We start from the raw sequence: 18,787 nt of genomic DNA, 5'->3' as shown, positions 1-18,787 counted from the left end.
CTGTATATGTTTACCTGGCCATGTTTCCACAGTTTAATGAATTACATAGTTGAAATAATGGAAAAAAAAACATAAACAAAAAACAAACAAACATATATGTACTGTGTACTGATTTGTTTATTTCAATTTATTTCCATTGTGATCTTGTTCATTTTAGACCTACATAAATACAAAACTTTTGTCCAGCTGCATATTTATTAATTTTCTTTATTCATTTCTTGATCTTCTCATTATTATTATTATTATTATTATTATTATTATTATTATTATTATTATTATTATTATAGAATTTAATTTTTATTTTTTGTTTCTTTTGACATGAAAAAACGATCATTACCTAAAAAATATTAATCAATCACAGTACACACACACACACACACACACACACACACACACACACACACACATATATATATATATATATATATATATATATATATATATATATATATATATATATATATATACTTAAAACACAAAAAACAAAAACAGAAACATTGTCGTTTTTACTTTAATAAAGTTGTAAATGATTTAAAAAAAAAAAAAAAAATCACCCCTTTACAACTCTTCTCTGATTGGTCAGTGCTCTTACGTACTACACGTAACCCCTCCCCTTTTCCTAGTCCATTCATACCACGCTGATAGCAGATTCTTCTCGGAGTCGTCTCGTCCTTTCTGCTACGTGTGTCCTGCAGAGAAGAACCGACCATGCCTGGGCTTTTGCTGGGAGATGAGTTCCCCAACTTTGAGGCCGACACCACCATCGGCAGGATCAAGTTCCACGACTTCCTGGGCAACTCGTAAGTGCGCAAGGCAGTAACACCGTTAGCAAAGTGTTTGGGTTTGAACACATGACATGAGTGAGTGTGTCGTGGCTTTTCGTGGGTGTAAGTGCGCACCTGAGATCCTGATCACAGACCGCATTAATTATTCTGCACACAAAAGCCGAGTCGTGGATCACAGAGATCTGACACAGCCTGGTCTATGTGACACCTGCTGGCACACAATAGGGTTACACAAGCATGACTGGTCAGTTTAGGTGAAGATTATGTAATATTTGTCATAAAGAACGATCCTCTTTATTTTATTGAAATATATAAATGTGAAGGTCTAAGACTGAAATGAGCAACTAATGCTGTATTTGCATATTCTGTCATTAGTTTATTCATTATGGTGGAAGCAAGGTTTGTTCATCTCTGCTCACCTTATTTTTTTTTTTAAACCAGCAGGAAAAGACAAGCATTGAGTGTATGTGACACACACCTAACCTGAAATGATCTTTGTCTAAATCTGAATAACCCAGGTTTATGATTCCCGTGACTTTCATAAATCCAATCTATATAGGCCGTGGTTCAATCATTCCCTACAAACTTCAAACATTAATCCAGTACCTCTGCTTTCTCTGTCGGTTAGTGTCTGCTGGATTATCCATCCGTTTCCTTATCCTGAGGTCAGCGCACACAGCCAATCACATGTTACCATGTTTCAGAATCTGGTTTCTAACCAGACGTAACCTGTTATCTTGTATGTTTTATGAGGGCGAGAATACAGGCCAGTTATGGAGATTACATAATAACTTCTTTGTTTCCTTACTGGGAATAAATACTGAACTGTGAGAGGCAATCATCTGTCAAAAATGTGTCCTTGTTTTCAAAGCTCCATTATGTTTGGAGCTTACCGGTGGCTGAGTTTGGTTTTTGGTGCTTTGCATGTGGGGAGATATGGTCTAGTGCACAGCGAACAAACCTTTTAAGCCTGAAGCTGGAGCAAGTTCAAGACTTTTTGGTGAAACTTTGGTCTCTCTGAAACACTCTCCATGTGCAGATTGTGATTTTGTGATAGGAAAAACCAGCAGTAGTTTGTAACTGAAGCAATCAGTATTTTTTATTTATTTATTTATTTTTTAATTTTCTCAAAGCAACACCAGCCTGTGCGCACATTCCTCAGTGAGACTGGGTCAGTGTCCAACATTTTTTCCGCTCAACAAATACTTGAACACATTTGTATTGTCCTGGACTAATCAGGGTTTCTGGTCACTCCATAATCAGCTGATTAGTATGCCTGTGAGGAGCAAGCCTTTGTGTTCTCCTCACCCCATGTGACCGTATGTTACAACACACTGATAGAGAAAACGGCCTAAATCACTGAGGAAGAAACCTCATGTGATACTTAGTTGAATAAATCTTTACCAAATCCCAGAAGTTCATGGTTTGCAGGCATTCCCATTGGTGTTTTGTAAGAAAGCAAATGTCTTTCCCACACTCCATCTCCTGTTTTTCCCCAGTACGACACAGCTGGGTTTTATGTCTGAACTCAGCCAGATTCACTGACACCTGTTGCATCAATATGTGGCTGGAATTTCCTCTACAGAGACTTCATGTTCTCTCTTTTTTTTTTTTTTCTTTTTGAGCAGTTTGCTTTGGCTTTTGCCTCCCACTGCATATGATTTCAAAATTATCTTTAACTTCTTTCAAAATACCTTAAACATCATGAGTTTAGAATTGAAAAGTGCATATTAATAGAAGACACCACACAGAATAAGTCAAGCACATATAAAGACAGATAACACGATGTGAGGGAAGGGAAAATGTAAGAAACATTAAAAGATCTTTACATTTTATGGAGTTGACCTATAGTCTACTTGGTTTGATGTGTTGTCTCAATCTCATGCCTTGACTAGTCTCATAAACATCCTGAACTTTGAACCGAGTCTGCCTTAAAAATGTACCACAGAGGGTAAATTACTGAATAACGATGATCATCTTTGCCCTGGTGCTGCTATATCTATTAACACTAGGCTATTGTGGGACACAGAGGGTAATGTGAACCTGAATAGATACCCATTTTTCATCTCTATTATTTGTCATTCTCTCTCTGTAGATGGGGCATTTTGTTCTCCCACCCCAGGGACTTCACTCCTGTCTGCACCACTGAGTTGGCCTGTGCTGCCAAGATCAGTGATGAGTTTAAGAAAAGAGGTGTGAAGATGATCGCCCTGTCCATTGACAGCGTTGAGGACCACCGTAACTGGAGCAAGGTAGAGGATGCAGTAACACACAAACACAAACTGAACCTCTGCCAGTTATTTATCTGTTTAATGGCTTATTCCAACAGACATTTGTCAGCAGCTATAGGGTGGAGTGACACTGTTCATAGTAATGATAGCAGTTACACTCATATTAGCTCAACCTTTCATCTCTTGCGTAGCATGATTCCAACCTGAAAGTCCTTTTCCGCCCATTTAGTGTCCTTTATTTACCACATAGTCTCAAACATATCTATACATTTTGCAGTTAATCTGTCATGTAGGATTAATATGATGCAGAGCTGTTGGTTTTCCCAGAATAATCAAGCATTCACTGGTTAACCTCTCACCTTTATCACAAACTTCATCCACTGTCCTTAGTGCAAAAAAACAGTGCAAAAAACGCCGCCTCCTCAAACAGCTCAGTGATTGGCTGAAGAGTGAGTGGAGTCAAGTTTACAAGGCCAGTAGGAAAATTTTCTGGCTTCAGTTTTACAGCTGCACTACAACCTAACTCCTTGTCAAAAAGTAGACATTTACTGCTGGTACTTTCTTAGTGCTGTCAGCATTTTAGTCCATGGTTCTCCTTGGTTACTGCCAACATCTGTTAAGTCGTACAGTCCCTCTTGGAGACTGAGCAGACCGCTGAGTCGCTGTTTATGGCTAATGCATTAAACATTGATTCTATTAAAACCCCTGCATGACTATGAGACTTTAGGACTTAAATGACCCAAAAACACAAGTGTAAAGTAAATGTATGTAAGCCTTTGTGTCTCTTCCCTCTGTCTAGGATGTGATGGCGTATAACAGTGCAGCTGAAACCCCTCTGCCCTTCCCGATCATTGCTGACCACAAAAGAGAACTGTCTGTGCAGCTGGGTATGCTGGACCCCGATGAGAGAGATAAGGATGGGATGCCACTCACTGCTCGCTGTGTAAGAAACATGATCACCTTTTCCCTCCACAAACACACGCAAACACCCTCTTATTACATCACCATTCATTTTACTGTGCAAAGAGTAGATCATTATAATCTATGGTCAAAGGATAGTATCCTGATCCTTCACTCAGTAGACCTTGGCCTGGGGCCATTTGAGCCAGAGGGGAATTACTGTTTTTTGCCAAACTGCTAAAGGTGCGTTGTGTAAGATCTAGTGGTGAGGGTGTAGATTACACCTGACTATATACCGCTCACCTTAACCTCCTCTTCTAAGTCAATGTATGAAAACTACAGCAGACCCTCTCTACCAGCAGTGTTTGGTTTTTCTGTCCTGACCACCTCTAGAATCAGGGTGGACTCTGTAGAAGGGTCCCATTTCCTCCAGATATAAACAACTCATTGAAAATTCATGAAATCACACTAATAAATTAGTCCTATTTTAAGGTTTCTTCATAATGACAAATGTAATTATGAATCCTCTTTTCTACATGCCACTAAATCCTGTCCACCTGTAATTATCTACATGTTGGACAAGTAAAACACAAATGTGATGATGATGATGTCTTAATTAATGCTGTTTGTTCTTATTCTGCTGGTTAAAATGTACAGATATCTCAATCTAAATAATGTTAATCCTGTGACAGTATGTAGGTGTCAGACTTTCTCACTTTGAAATGGACTGAAAATGCATGTGACGATATACATATGAGGCTGAATATTTAGTCTATTTCTTTAAACTCCTGCGTTTAATCCACCTCAGGTCTTTGTGATCGGCCCTGACAAGAAGCTGAAACTGTCCATCCTTTACCCGGCCACCACTGGAAGAAACTTTGATGAGCTGCTGCGTGTCATTGACTCTCTGCAACTCACTGCACAGAAGAAGGTCGCCACACCTGTCGACTGGAAGGTACACAGTTAAACATTAAACTGAGGATTTTTACTACATAGAGGCATACGCGGTGCCCAGTTCTATCAAATTATGTGTGAGGGGCTGAGGTCTGATAGGGGTTTTGAGGAAAACACTGTTTTGGAACAAACATTGCACTTGGTTCGCCCATATGTGGTCTTTTAATTTTTACTTCATATTTTTTTAATAGAATATAAAGGAGGCATTTAAACTTTCTTTCAAAGAGTTTACCACAATGACACATATACTCAAATATATGTTGCTGTCTAAATTAAAGTTGTGAAGATAACAATATAATCTCTAAATCAGTAATCATAATTTTGATATTATTTGATTTAACAGGTGTATAATCCCCCCCAAATAAAAGAAAAAAAGGGGAGGCAAGGGATATTGTTTTTGGTTTGTTTCTTTGTTTGTTAGCACTCTAGCAACAAAACTACTGGTTGAATTCATACCAAATTGGGTTAGGGTTATAGATTGCCAGTGACCCAGAATAGATCTCATTACATTTTTTAGAACAGTAGGTCAAAGTTTAACTTTTACCTTTTTTTCTCCTATTTACTTATAATGGGTGAAATTTCAAATGTCTAGAAAAACATGAATTTTGTTTCACTTTACTTCAAACTTGGCACATATGTAGAGGCAGTTGATATGCTGACATCAGCACACACATAGACATGATGACATCAGCTGGATTGATGCCAAAATAAGATACAGTATGTGCAAGGGGCGGGGTTTGTTGTGCCTGGAACCACTTGTTTAATAATGTAACAGTATAGCCGGTTTCTATTATGTTTTGATGTGATAATTGTAATTTTCTTCATTCATATATATATATATATATATATATATATATATATTTAGAATTCCCTAAATACATTTCACATTTTTTTAAAAAGACACATGACCATGAAGAGGCTCAACTATTCTTAATTTTCAACTCTGAATGATCATTAAAAAAAAAAAAAAAAAAAATATATATATATATATATATATATATATATATATATATATATATATATATATATATAATATATATATATATATATGCAAAGACACCTACTTTTCAGTTACAGGCAGACAAATATGTATCTTACTAAGCTGTTTGTGATTTGGTATTTAGAACATTTCACAGCCAATTTTGTCTTATTTTCTTAATTGTTCAGTCATAAATGCATACACTGTCTGATAAATGTATAACCAATAGGCACCAAAAATATATTTGCACCAATTAGCTGTCATAGAGACTAAAATGGCTGTATTTAGAGTTAGAAACTTAGTGTAATTTACAGAAAAAAAATATAGTGTCAGAAAACAAAATCAGCCCAAAATTGTGTCTGATGAAGAAACCTCATTTTAAAGTCGGATCATGAAAAAAATCCACATAAAAACTGGGTGAGATGAAGACTTCCGTAATCAAACATACATCTAACCTCTAACACACACATTTCTCTCCTGTTTGTTTCAGCCGGGTGATAAAGTCATGGTCATTCCTTCTCTCTCTGACGCTGAAGCCAAGTCCCTCTTCCCCAACGGTGTGACCACGCAAGAGGTCCCTTCTGGGAAGAAATATTTGCGCTACACTCATATCTAAGACAAATCTTCACATTTTCACCCAACACTCAACACATAGAACTAGAAAAAGCACTTATCTGGTTTGATGACATGTGATTTCAGTCAAGTGGACGGTTCCCACAAATGAACCAGAAATACCTTTAGTGTCAATGTACAGTGCCTTGCTTGTCTTCCCTTAATAAATCAATTTTTCACACCTTGTATTTTTATTTATTTATTTTTTTAGTCTTTTCCCTTTGTTTATATGTCGATATACACTGATCAGCCATAGAATTCTGACCATTGGCAGGCAAAATAGTTTCAACCTCCTAAGACCCAGCTATGGGTTTTCTGTCCACATTTGTGGACAAGAGTTTCACAACTTTATACAAAAAAAAAAGAAAAGAAAACTGTCCACCACAAAGGACATTCCATAAAAATTTTAAAAACTGCATCTGAAAAAACAGTTGTATCATGATTTTTCCAATATGGACACTTATTTAATAAAAAAACAAAAAAAGCTTGTACTTGGCTGACATTTCCTGAGTCTCAGGAGGTTAATGTTGATTATCTCATTTTAGTGGGACCTGTCAGTGGGTGGGATGAACATTTAGACCTTGAAGTTGATGTTAGAAAGCCAAATGGGCAAGAGTACAGATCTGAGCAACTAAGACCAAGGGGAAATTGTGATGGTCGGAACATCTGCAGATCTTGTTATTCATTCGCAGTGTAAAGTGGTTCATACCTACCAAAAGTATCTAAAGAACAACAACCAGATCTCAACCAATCGAGCAGAACATTATTACCACCTGTCTAATATTGTGTAGGTCCCTGTTGTCCACAATAATAGCTGTGACCCGAGGCCTAGACTCCAGCAGACCTCTGAAGGTGTGCTGTGGTATCTGGACCAAGATGTTGGCAGCAGATCAGGTTTATTTGTCCAACACCTCCCACAGATGACCAATGGTCCTGAGATTGGGATGTCCTTCCTTAGTCCATTTTTGGTCAGTACTAACCTCTGCAGATTAGGAACACCCAATAAGACCTGCAGTTGTGGAGATGCTCTGACCCAGTCATCACTGTTACAATATGGACCTGGTCAAATATATCCAGCCCAGTGAAAGATCAGATCCCATTGTAGTTAAATAAGATAAGACTTTATCCCACCATGGAGAGATGTCACAGTTAACCGCAGCAACATACAACAAGTTAGTGCAGAGATAGAAAACAAAGACAGAAAAAACACAAGTGAAAAATTAAATAGAAACAGAAAAATAAGAAATTTGGTATTTATATAAATGTTTAGATAAATATAGAACTAGAATTAAAATTAAATATTTACATTGCAGTTGCAGATGTACATGATGTGAAGGGGATGGGGGGGTTAAGATATGCCTTTATTAGTCCCACAAGGGGAAATTCCAGGTTTACAGCAGCAAAGGACAAAAACACACAAGAGCAAAAGAAGTGCAAAATCAAGATAAACACAAATCAAGAAAGCTTTATATACTATTTACAGCTGTGCACATGCTGATCATGCCACAGGTTTATTGCACAGAATTTTTTGAGCAATTTTTGTTGTGGAGCCTGACAGCTGCAGGAAGGAAACACCTGTGACACCTCTCCTTCACACACTTTGGGTGTATCGTCCTCTCACTAATGGAGCTCTTTAGTGCAGTGAGTGTGTGTTGGAGGGGGTTGGAGTCTTTGTCCATCGTGGAGGACAGTTTGGCTGTCAACCTCGTCTTCCCCACCTCCTCCACAGGTTCCAGAGGACATCCCAGGACAGAGCTGGCCTTCTTAATCAGTTTGTCCTGCCTCTTCCTGTCAGTTGCTGTGATGCTGTGGCAGAGGCCACAACAGAGTCATAAAAGGTCTTCAGGAGTGCCCCCCGCACCCCAAAGGACCTCAGCCTCCTGAGTAGATAGAGTCTGCTCTGAGAAGTTACTGAGAACTGCTGTACAGGGTGTATCAAAAAATCCTATACATTTTGAAAAATTACCCCCAATTCCGCATTTGAGAATTTTTTTGAATTTTCTTTCATGGACGTTGGTAGGTAGGGGATTGGTGGATATTTGTCCAAATTTACAGACCCAGGTTTTCATGCATGAGTGAGCAGGGACAAATTGTGCATTGGATTAGAGTTAGGTTAGAGTTAACCCTAACCCTAACTTGGCCTGTCCTCAGTGACATTTTCAGGCCTAAACAAGTTGAAGTAACTTTGAAAGGCAGGAACAGCTGCCATGGGTAAAGAAATGAAACTGACATGGTGGCCAAAGTGTTAATGCTGTAACTTGGCAGTTTTGTGGAAACGAGATGGATGCCCATTGTCCCCTCCCATGACCTTTGATTGGATTTAAATCCCACCACTACTTCGCACAAATCAGTTTTAACTTGGATTGTGCAATTTGCCCCTGCTCACTCATGCATGAAAACCTGCGTCTGGAAATTTGGACGAATATCCACCAATCCTCTACCTACCAACGTCCATTAAAGAAAATTCCAAAAATTATCAAATGCAGAACTGGGGATAATTTTTCAAATAGGCTCTATGCACAGCCCCACTACTTCCTGAACTTCAGGTGGGTCCTTTATTTCCCATTTTTCATTATTGGACACACTGATTATTCCAGGTTTGTCTGCTACTTCTTGTTGTGACTACTGATTATGTAGGCACACCTGGATTTATCTGTGTGTCCAATAATGAAAGACAGGAAATAAAGGACCCACCTGAAGTTCAGGAAGTAGTGGGGCTGTGCATAGAGCCCATTGTGTGTGTGTGTGTATTTAGGGAATTCTAAAAAAAAAAAAAAAAAAAAAAAAAAAAAAAAAAAAAAAAAAAAAAAATATATATATATATATATATATATATATATATATATATATATATATATAAATATATATATATATATATATTTTTTTTTTGATACATCCTGTATAGTGTGATGACTGTGGGGAGGAATGACCTGTGGTATCTCTCCTTGCACTGGAGATGTAAAAGTCTGGTGCTGAAGGAGCTACTTAATGTTACAGAGTTTTGTGGTCATCTCCCTCTGCCTCTGCATTTTCCCCACTAGATGGCCTTGTACAACTCTAAATCTGCTGTTATCACTGTCCTGCTATTTCTGCAGTACCATCTCCTGTCAACAGATGGCACTACATCCACATTGCGGTAGTCTTCGCCACAGGGCTGAAAGCACCAACCTGTTCTGAACAGCTGCAGCTCCATGGAGTGGTGTCCTGTGTACTTCAACATGGAGTTTGTTTACATTTATATCAACCCATTTAAACTTTTAATCTACATTCTATCACGTTACTGTTTTTTCCCCAAAAAGTGTTTCATACTTTCCTACCTTGATTTTTTTTTCTTTATCTTGTTTGGCAGGTCAGCAAATCAGGCTAATGTTCTGTCCTCTAAATGTCTTAATATAAAATAATTCATCCTTATTGATAGTTCTCGTCAGTGGTCCTTGTCCAGTCTTTGTAAATGCCATTATTTGATTAAGACTCCTCTGGTTAAACCTGTGAAGGCAAAGACAAGTAACTGTAGGGAGGTTTTAGCTGGTTTTATGATGAACACAGTAAAATATGTCCCACGGCACACAGTATGAAAGAGGCTTCACCTTTTAAGCATTCATGAATATTTATTCTAGCTATTGGTAACTATACTAACAGCAGCTGTTCTACTTTTTAACAGTTCTAGTTCAGTTTGTTGTACATCCATGTGTCTCCCCCTACTCCCCCAATCTCTCTCAGCCCTCTCTCTCTCTCTCTCTCTCTCTCTCTCTCTCTCTCTCTCTCTCTCTCTCTCTCTCTCTCTAACTCCAACTGGTCAAGGCAGATGATCATCCTCCAGGAGTTAGGGTCTGTCTGTTAAAAGGACATTTTTCCTCGCCACTGTCACTAGTCACAAGAGTTTGCTCCTGGAGGAGTCTGTAAATTGGCTTGAGAGTCTAGTTCAATATGTAAAGTGTCATTAGATAACTTTTGTTATGATTTGGCGCTATACAACTACATTTGATTGACTGAATGATTTAAAAGCTTTTTTTTTTTTACTCCAGTTCAGCTGGGTAATAGAACACAGGTGACATGTACTCTGTTAATCTACAGTGCATCTGTGTTGCAGAGACAGACAAAGGTCTGAACTGACGCTCGGCCCCCGTCAACTCATTTAAGCAGGTCGGCCTCACCTGTGGACGAGACACCGAAGCCAGAACCGAGGTGTTGGTTTTCTCTCTGAGTTATTCAACCCTCAAAACTACATGGTTGAGGAGAGTATTAATTACACTAAGTAGTCTGTCGGTCAACACTGGTCTCACACACACTGGCCTCACATTCACACTGAGGAATGTTGAGGTCAAAGGGAAAAGATGGGATTCCCTTTGAGTGTAGTGGGAGCCCTGGTGTGTTTCAGAGCCTGATGAAATATGTTGAGGTCCTCCTTCTTTGCACTTATGTCATTCACACAGTTGGAATGTTATACTCCTTTTCTTCTTTTTGATCTAAATGAAAAGCTCCTTAAAATTTAATGAAATAGTACAACCTTGTTTTTCAAATGTCTCCTTTATTAGATTAGGTTCTTCAAGATCCAAAATCAGATCTAAAAGAAGAGAAACAGGCCCTTTATTCTTGTAAAAGTGCTGAATGTTATGTTCTTGAGAGTGTGATGAAAGTGATGTATTCACGGGGTAACCCTTGCCCTTCACCTCCTCTGTGTGTTCTCTCTTTCCCTTCTCTGGTAGCTGTTTTGTCCTCAGGAGTCATCCAAAATAATACCCACACAGACACACCATACTGATCAAATGCATTTCTCAAATTCCAGACTACAATAGCCCGTGCCAGAGCATGAGAAGCGCTTTGGGTGTCAGACGCTGGCTTAATTGCCCGGTACCAACCCGAGCCCGAACCCTCCCTCTCCTGTTCATCTGTCACCCCTCACTTCTTGGCTATCACCCCACCTCGCCTCACCAACACTAGTACATGTAATACAACACCAACCAAAGCCAGGTCTCACAGGGCAAAACACAAACACAATACCAGCTGCTGGTCTCCTTTCCTCTATAATGTGCACACACTGACACACACTCATTGCAGTGCAGATCAAAGACATAAACACTGCTCTGAAAGGAGTGGCTTCCCACCAAACTCACCTTATCTCAGAGCGAAGAAGATGTTTTCCACTCAATGCACCAGGATCCAGTTTTACTGAAAAGTGTTAACCAGGCAAGGATACAAACCAGTTTAGCAAACTCTGTTGCAGTGTTTATTCAAGTGAAGCTGAAAAGTATAGGTTCCGAGAAGGTTCTAAAAGTAAAAAGACACCCTTTGACAGGCATTTGTACTTGCTGTTTATGTCCAAAGACAACTAAACTGCAAATCATATTACTGTTTGCTATGCAGACTTCATATGAAATAAAATATATATAGTGAAAGTACTGAACTCTCAATGGTTTTCAGCAGCAGAGGTTGAAACATTATGACTCTTCTTCTTTCACGTCTGCTTTAACCTGTTATGTCTTTTGTTCCGTTTGTTGTGTGTGATGTGCATTGTCTTATCTATGTGTTATTGTTGAAGTCATGAAGGTTGAAATGGTGCAAAATAATTATAAAAAAAAAAAAGATAATTCACTAATTAAAACTAAAGTAGAAAGAAAGTTTAGATATTTGTGTTAAAAGCAAAGAATAAACTGTAGTTAAGTCAGTAATTTAGTGTTTAGTTGTTTCCTACCTTAGAACTCCATACTAATAGCTGCTACAGTGATAAACATGAGCTGAACATGTTGGGGGGGGGGGGGGGGGGGGGGCTGCTGTAGACAGTGAACAGCAGGAGAAGTCAAAGACAAACCGTTTTGTGGGTTTCTATGCCTGTGTGTTTATTCGTGAGCATGTGCTCTCAGTGGAGGAGGTCATTATTCCCATGGTGTGTGCCAGGCATTGACTTCATCACCTGAAGCTGCCCATGACCTGCGGGTTAACAAGCCAGAGACCAGAGGAGCAACACACACACACATACACACAAACACAAACACACACCCATGTGTACACACACACACACACACACATACACACACCCATATGTACACACAGACACATACACACCCATATGGACACACACACACACATACACACCCATATGTACACACACATACATACCCATATGGACACACACACATACATACACACCCATATGTACACACACACTCACATATGTAGAGCTATGGCTTGATGCTTTCCAGACGTGCCCTCGCTTTCTCTCTCCCTCCTACACTGCCTGGCACTCTCACACCCCCCCCCTTCTCTCTCCATGTCTCCCACACACTCGCACCTCCCCCACCTCACTCAACCCTGCTTATCAAAGTTTTTGCCTCTTTGGCTTCTCTTTCCCATGCACACTGTGGTCCTTTTCTTTGTTCCTCACTTGCTTTAGTCTTCACGATTCACAATGTTTACAACAAGAATATACTACATTTACTTTTAAGAAAAAAAATTGCTGATTGACAGTAACAGAATAAAGGTTTGGACAGACTAACAAAAGCATGCGTCATCCAGGATTTGGCTGAACTTTAAAGAACATTAACCGCTAAGCAGTCAGCCCCCTGCTTGAAGCTTTCTGCACTCCTGCTGAAGCATGGGTCAATGAGCCCTTCAACTCACACACCGATATACACCTGCATTCACAGGCCAGGACATAATGATGAAAGTGTATGATTTGAGTGCCTAGATAAATGCCATTGTTTTGATGGCACCTCATAAATACAGCACCCAGACAGGCTATTACAGCAGAGCAGGTTAGAGCCAGTTAGTGCTCTGAGGACTGGGTGATAAATGAGAAGGTAAAAGTGCAATCACTCTCTGTGCTTATCTTTATCTTTCTCTATCAATATCACTGTCTTTCTCTTGCTTTTTGCTCCCCCCATTCGCTCTATTAGAGACACATTGATCACCAGTTGCTGGCATATCACCTGAGTAATGGCTAAGGGTGTCTGGGCTTTAAAACAACCCCAGTAGAGCGCCAAGAGCTTTATCACAGCGACAAGGCAAATGGCTGCTCACATAATAAAGTGTGTCTATGTGTATGTGTATGTGTGTGTGATCATAACGTAGGGGACTTTGCCATTAAGAGGAGACATTAAACACAAACCAATAAGAATCACAGACCACCATGCAGCACTGCAGTACAGCACTTTAAGCCATTAATAATGTCCTTAGCATTTACATCTCAACATGCACTTTCCCCCTTTTTTACCTGCAAGTAGCTTTAAGGTTACAAATCATCATGAAGCCTTTGCACCATAATGCTCTTTACTAATGACACTCTGGTTATTTATTAAAATGCAACATAAGTTACTTTTAAGATCAGGATTGTACATAAAACATATGACGCTTACAACATATTTTGATAACAGCACATGTTATTTTAGAATTCACTTGTGTGATAAAGTATTTTTATGTTATGGTATTGGTGGTTTCTAATTAAGTTAATGACATGAAGGTTTGCCCGTGGTTTGCATCCAACTGAGAAGTATGTCAGTCCATATTTTTTGAGGGGGAGGTTTTTGGCTTCATTTGACAGAAATAGTGGAGATAAACAGGAAATGTGGGAAAAAGAGTTCAGATAAACTTTATCGATCCCCCAGGGGAAAGTTACTTCTCCATGAAAAATCAAACAGAGACAAAATTAATCATGCAGTCCTCAGTCTATCATTCCATCAGCAGGCTAAGGTATTAAAATCTGATGGAAATGGGGATGAAGGATCTTCTGTGATGTTCAGAATATGTACGGAAATAACATGGATTACATTGTGCCGTGGGCCAGGAATTGAAGCGGGTATTTACTTCTCGGGGCTTTTGTTTTATCTGCCTTTCCTCTTGTGTCCTGTCAACTCTCCACAAATGTCAATAAAAGCATAAAATGATGCATAAAAAGTCAATTATTTTAGTAGATGCAGCCACTGCCAGCGCTAAAAATACAATTGGCAAACTAAAAAGTTCAGCTCCACAGCAAGAGAATTAAGTGCAGTCACGGAAAAATATTATTAGACCACCCCTTGTTTTCTTCAGTTTCTTGTTCATTTTTATGCCTGGTACAACTAAAGGTACATTTGTTTGGACAAATATGATGATAATAACAAAAATAGCTCATAAGAGTTTAATTTAAGAGCTGATATCTAGCCATTTTCCGTGCTTTTCTTGATAATAACCAAAATCACTTCATTTCTTACATCAATATCTACGGCATTGGACTGACAAAAACAGTGCTTTTAGACATTCCATGTTTTCTTTTCTGTCTGTTTTAGTCACATGATACAGATAGGAGTTAGTACTTGATTGCATAACCATTGTTTCTGATGACTTTTGATGGTTTAATAATTTTTTCCGTGACTGCGTATTGGCAATAAATTTATATTCAAATATAAGAAAAGTCAAAGTAAAATAATAGTTCCAACCCACATAATGATCTCAGTACACAGATATTTTATGCCCTGGTGTCATTTCACAGTTAAAACAGGCAGTCAATGATTTAGTTTATCCTTTGGTTGGTTAATCCTGGCTTGGACATTAAAGAAAGGGGAGAGAATAGACCAAAAACTTGTGAGCAAAAACAGCAACGAACACAATGAAGCAGAAAGGAAAAAGATAGAGACTTTCCAAACCCTGTTGCTGTTTTTTACCCTCTGTGTTCTTTTCCATTGGTTTATTTTTCTTCAAGCAGAGGGCAGTCAGTGTGAGAGGGCAGAGTGTAGGTGGCTGCGAGGCAGTGAAACTCTATCACTTGGGGAAGAAAGAGTGAGTGCCACGTTTGTGTGTGTTTTATGTGTGTGCGTGGCAGCGTGTACCATTGTGTGTGCTGATTGTGGTACAGAGAGGAGGGGAAAGTAGGAGGAGGAGGAGGAGGAGGAGGAGGAGAAAGGGGGCGAGACAATGGGTGGAGGCCATGGAGGTGAGGGATGAAGAGAGAAAGAGCGAGAGAGAAGCGTTTAAAAAAAAAAGAAAGATGACATGCTGTTGCTATGGTAACTGTTTAGGGTTTGGATGATTTTCCCTAACCATAATGGTCTACTTTGGACGATAATGAAACCAGTCTGGCTTTCCTGGCTCTCACACTCCGGGTCATGCGCACACACTCAAAGAAGGAGACACAGAGCAGAGAGAGGCACACATGTTTTGCTTTAGTACTTGTTTATGTTCATCCAACAGTGGGAGAGCAGAGCCACAGTTAACTATCAATTAAAGCGATGATCATAAAACAAGCAATTGTAAATAAACACAGCAAAGTTAACATCACGTGGAATAACACTGATATTCCTGCATGTTCCTGGAAAAAAAGTAAAGCAGAACATCCAAGTTCTTTAATACTTTAACCACTTTCTTACCGGTTCGGAATGTGATATTTAAGGTTATGTACAGGTAGAGTTGTAGATTAAAACAAAAAGAATACACCTCGCCTCAGCCTCACATATGATGAAAAATAAGCACAATGTGAAAGGCCTTTGTCAGATCTAATGTTTGATTTGTAGTGGTTTGGCTTTTTGGTTAACCCATAAAGACCCAAACAACCACTGGTGACCAAAATCATCTACCAATGTAAAATGTTCAATAACTTCTGATCCACTGATCCTATCAATCCATGTAAAAAAATTGATGTAAAATGCAGTTTGTCATCTTTTCATAGTCATCAGATATGACTCATTTGGATGTTCAGAGGCTCTGTATTTACCATGGAAACACCGTCATCTTCTACAACACTGATTCACCAGTAAAACCCATGGAGTCGGATCAATGACAGTGAATGGACACACTTGGTTTACGGTCAGTTAATAGATATATTTTGTTGAAAAAGTCACATGTTCTACATAATCAGTCAATTAAATCTAGGAAAATATCAAATTTTTTTTGAAAAAACACAAAATACAGAGGATAATATTATAACAAATGGTGATAAATTGCTTAAGAAAGGTTATTAAATAAAGAGAAAAATTCATTTGGGAACTGCCAAAAGTCTCATTTTTCTATTAAAAGCTTTTGCGCTGGCAAGAGGTGGTTTTTTGGGCAGAGTACAAATGGTATATCACGCAAAACTGCAATGGGAAGACCTTTTTTCACAAATAGAGTCGGGCGAATTAAAAAAACAGATGTTGATGTACATTACAACAAGTGAAGAAGAAGAAACATGTCGCGGTATGTGTGGAAACACCAGGAAACCCAATCATTTTTTAATTTAGTACGAGATAGAGGGGTAATATATAATAATAATGAATATATCTGTAAGTCAACACCATATTTACGTTCGTCGCCATGTTTATGGAATGACTTCCCGTGTCATCTTGTAATAATAAATAAACAAATCATCGCATTTGTGATTTAATAGAAAAACCGACATTTCGCACTTCTGTTTTTTTGACATTTAGTAAATATCAGTAAGGTTTTGCGCAGATGTCCAATGGAAAAGCAACTACTGTCAATTTTTATCTTCCTACGTGTCACACGCTTTGTTTTGAATTCTCTTTTTGGTGTGTTATTTTAACTTAATTTAGCTGCATTAGGGTTCTTTTCCCTTTGGAATGTCACTTCTTCCCATCCATCTATTATTTATTTATTTATCTATGTATTTAGTGTTTCTATTACAGCTAGTATTATTGCATTATCATTATTATTCATTTCTTTATTCTTTATGTTATTGAAAGAAATGATGTTTATAGATATATAACCATCATTTCTTTTACTTTTATGTCATTTTTATTTATCCTTCTACTTCATGGAAGGTATGCAAATGACATTCTTTTATTTTGTTTAAAGAACAACTAAGTCAAGGTGAGGTCATTCTATAAGCCTTTTGGGTTTCCGACCTCACCTGCACATTTTCGTACCTTTCTCTCTATCAAGAGAGCTATATACATGTATTTGTCTTATTTTATACTATATGTGCAAAGAAATAAATACAAAAAAAAAAAAAGCATATTGAACTGTATAGATACAACCTAAATATATGGCCCTTCTAGATATCAGAGGCTCACTCTAAAGTTTTGAAAACCCAGCCGTTCTTATTTCCAGGTCATCATACACTAATGAAAGCAAGATTATGCATGTTTTATTCCATTTCTGTTGCTATATGCCCTAAAGCCCCCCAAATCATACACATTAAACCTTGAAAATCTGGATAAAAACACAAAAAAACAAGTTTTAAGACAGCAGTTCTTTGCTCCTCACAGTTTAATCTCCTGGAGAGCAGACATATATTCCTTTCTCATGTTATAATCGCAGCTCGCAGGCTTCTCCTCACCAGGAACCAGTGTGTTTTCTGGGTTACTGCTTTCAATAAGTACACTTATAAAACCTTGTGTGTTAATGGGGCTTTAAGCCAGCACATGTTACACATAGAGAGTAATAAGTCTCTATGTGTGTGTTAAAAAAGTTTGGAGTTGCGTACGTTTGTGTGTGTAGGGGTGTGTGCGTGTGTGTGTGTGTGTGTGTGTGTGTGAGTTAATGTCTCCTCTGTCTGAGTATAATGAGCTCCCCTGGGCCTCCCTCACCTTCCACCCCTTCCATGCCTTGGCGGCCCCTCCCTCTCCTCCTTTCCCTAAACTTGGCCCTATTAACCCCATGCTTCCCCCTGCATGTTTATTTAAGTACGATGGGATGGTGAGGAGGAAAGGTAAGTCGCCTGCCTGTACACATGTTTATTTATGTACACTGTAGGTAGGGCTGAGGATTTGAAGAGGAGGAAATGGAGTGGTGGTGGGGGTGGTGGTGTGGGGGGGGGGGCGCGATATGTTGGTGGTGTTTGGACCCTAAAAAAAGGGACACATTTGTCTGCTGGGAATTAAGTGACAGGAGATGACAGCTTAGACATTGGGTCAGTGGCTTCACACCTTAGACTGACCCAGTGGTCATGATGCTGTGGTCCACTCTATTCCTCACATGTTCAGTGAGCCGCTGTGGGTGGCTGCTTATCACCTCCAGCCTGCCCTAAACCTTTATGGGGTCAGAGGTCAGGAGCTGCCCTTTAATGGTGCCTGTATGGGTGTGGGTGTAGACACCTGAGGGTGAAACTGAACATGAACTCTGTAAGCAAAAACATTCAAACTAACATGCACCAGTTTTCCCCAAAGTCACAGAGATTATCTGAATGTTAAACTCATAGAGGTTCTAAATGGGTTGATAAAGATTCATTCACTATATTTAGCTTATCTGATTTTTTTTCACACACACAGTGAATGCAAACTAAGACTAAAGCTAAAATTTAAGGATGAAACCTGAAATAAAAAAAAAAAAAACTAAACAAATCATGCACTGAACAATGCCACACAAACAAAAATGAAAAACAGAATTGCAGTCAAAATTGGATGAATTAAATTTTTAAT

General features: G+C 38.7%; 1 protein-coding gene across 1 annotated transcript; it reads left to right on the top strand.

Annotated features, from left to right (window-relative positions):
* Nucleotides 1–625: 625 nt before the first annotated feature.
* On the top strand, nt 626–6,647 carry prdx6 (peroxiredoxin 6). Its single transcript, XM_030132553.1, has 5 exons — nt 626–800; nt 2,881–3,037; nt 3,816–3,959; nt 4,725–4,871; nt 6,340–6,647. Exons 1-5 carry the CDS (start codon nt 709–711, stop codon nt 6,463–6,465), a joined length of 666 nt encoding a protein of 221 aa, XP_029988413.1. The 5' UTR covers nt 626–708; the 3' UTR covers nt 6,466–6,647.
* Nucleotides 6,648–18,787: the final 12,140 nt, after the last annotated feature.

This window comes from Sphaeramia orbicularis, chromosome 4, assembly GCF_902148855.1.
Source record: "Sphaeramia orbicularis chromosome 4, fSphaOr1.1, whole genome shotgun sequence".
NCBI lineage: Eukaryota > Metazoa > Chordata > Actinopteri > Kurtiformes > Apogonidae > Sphaeramia > Sphaeramia orbicularis.
This window is presented reverse-complemented; position numbering and strand designations above follow the sequence as displayed.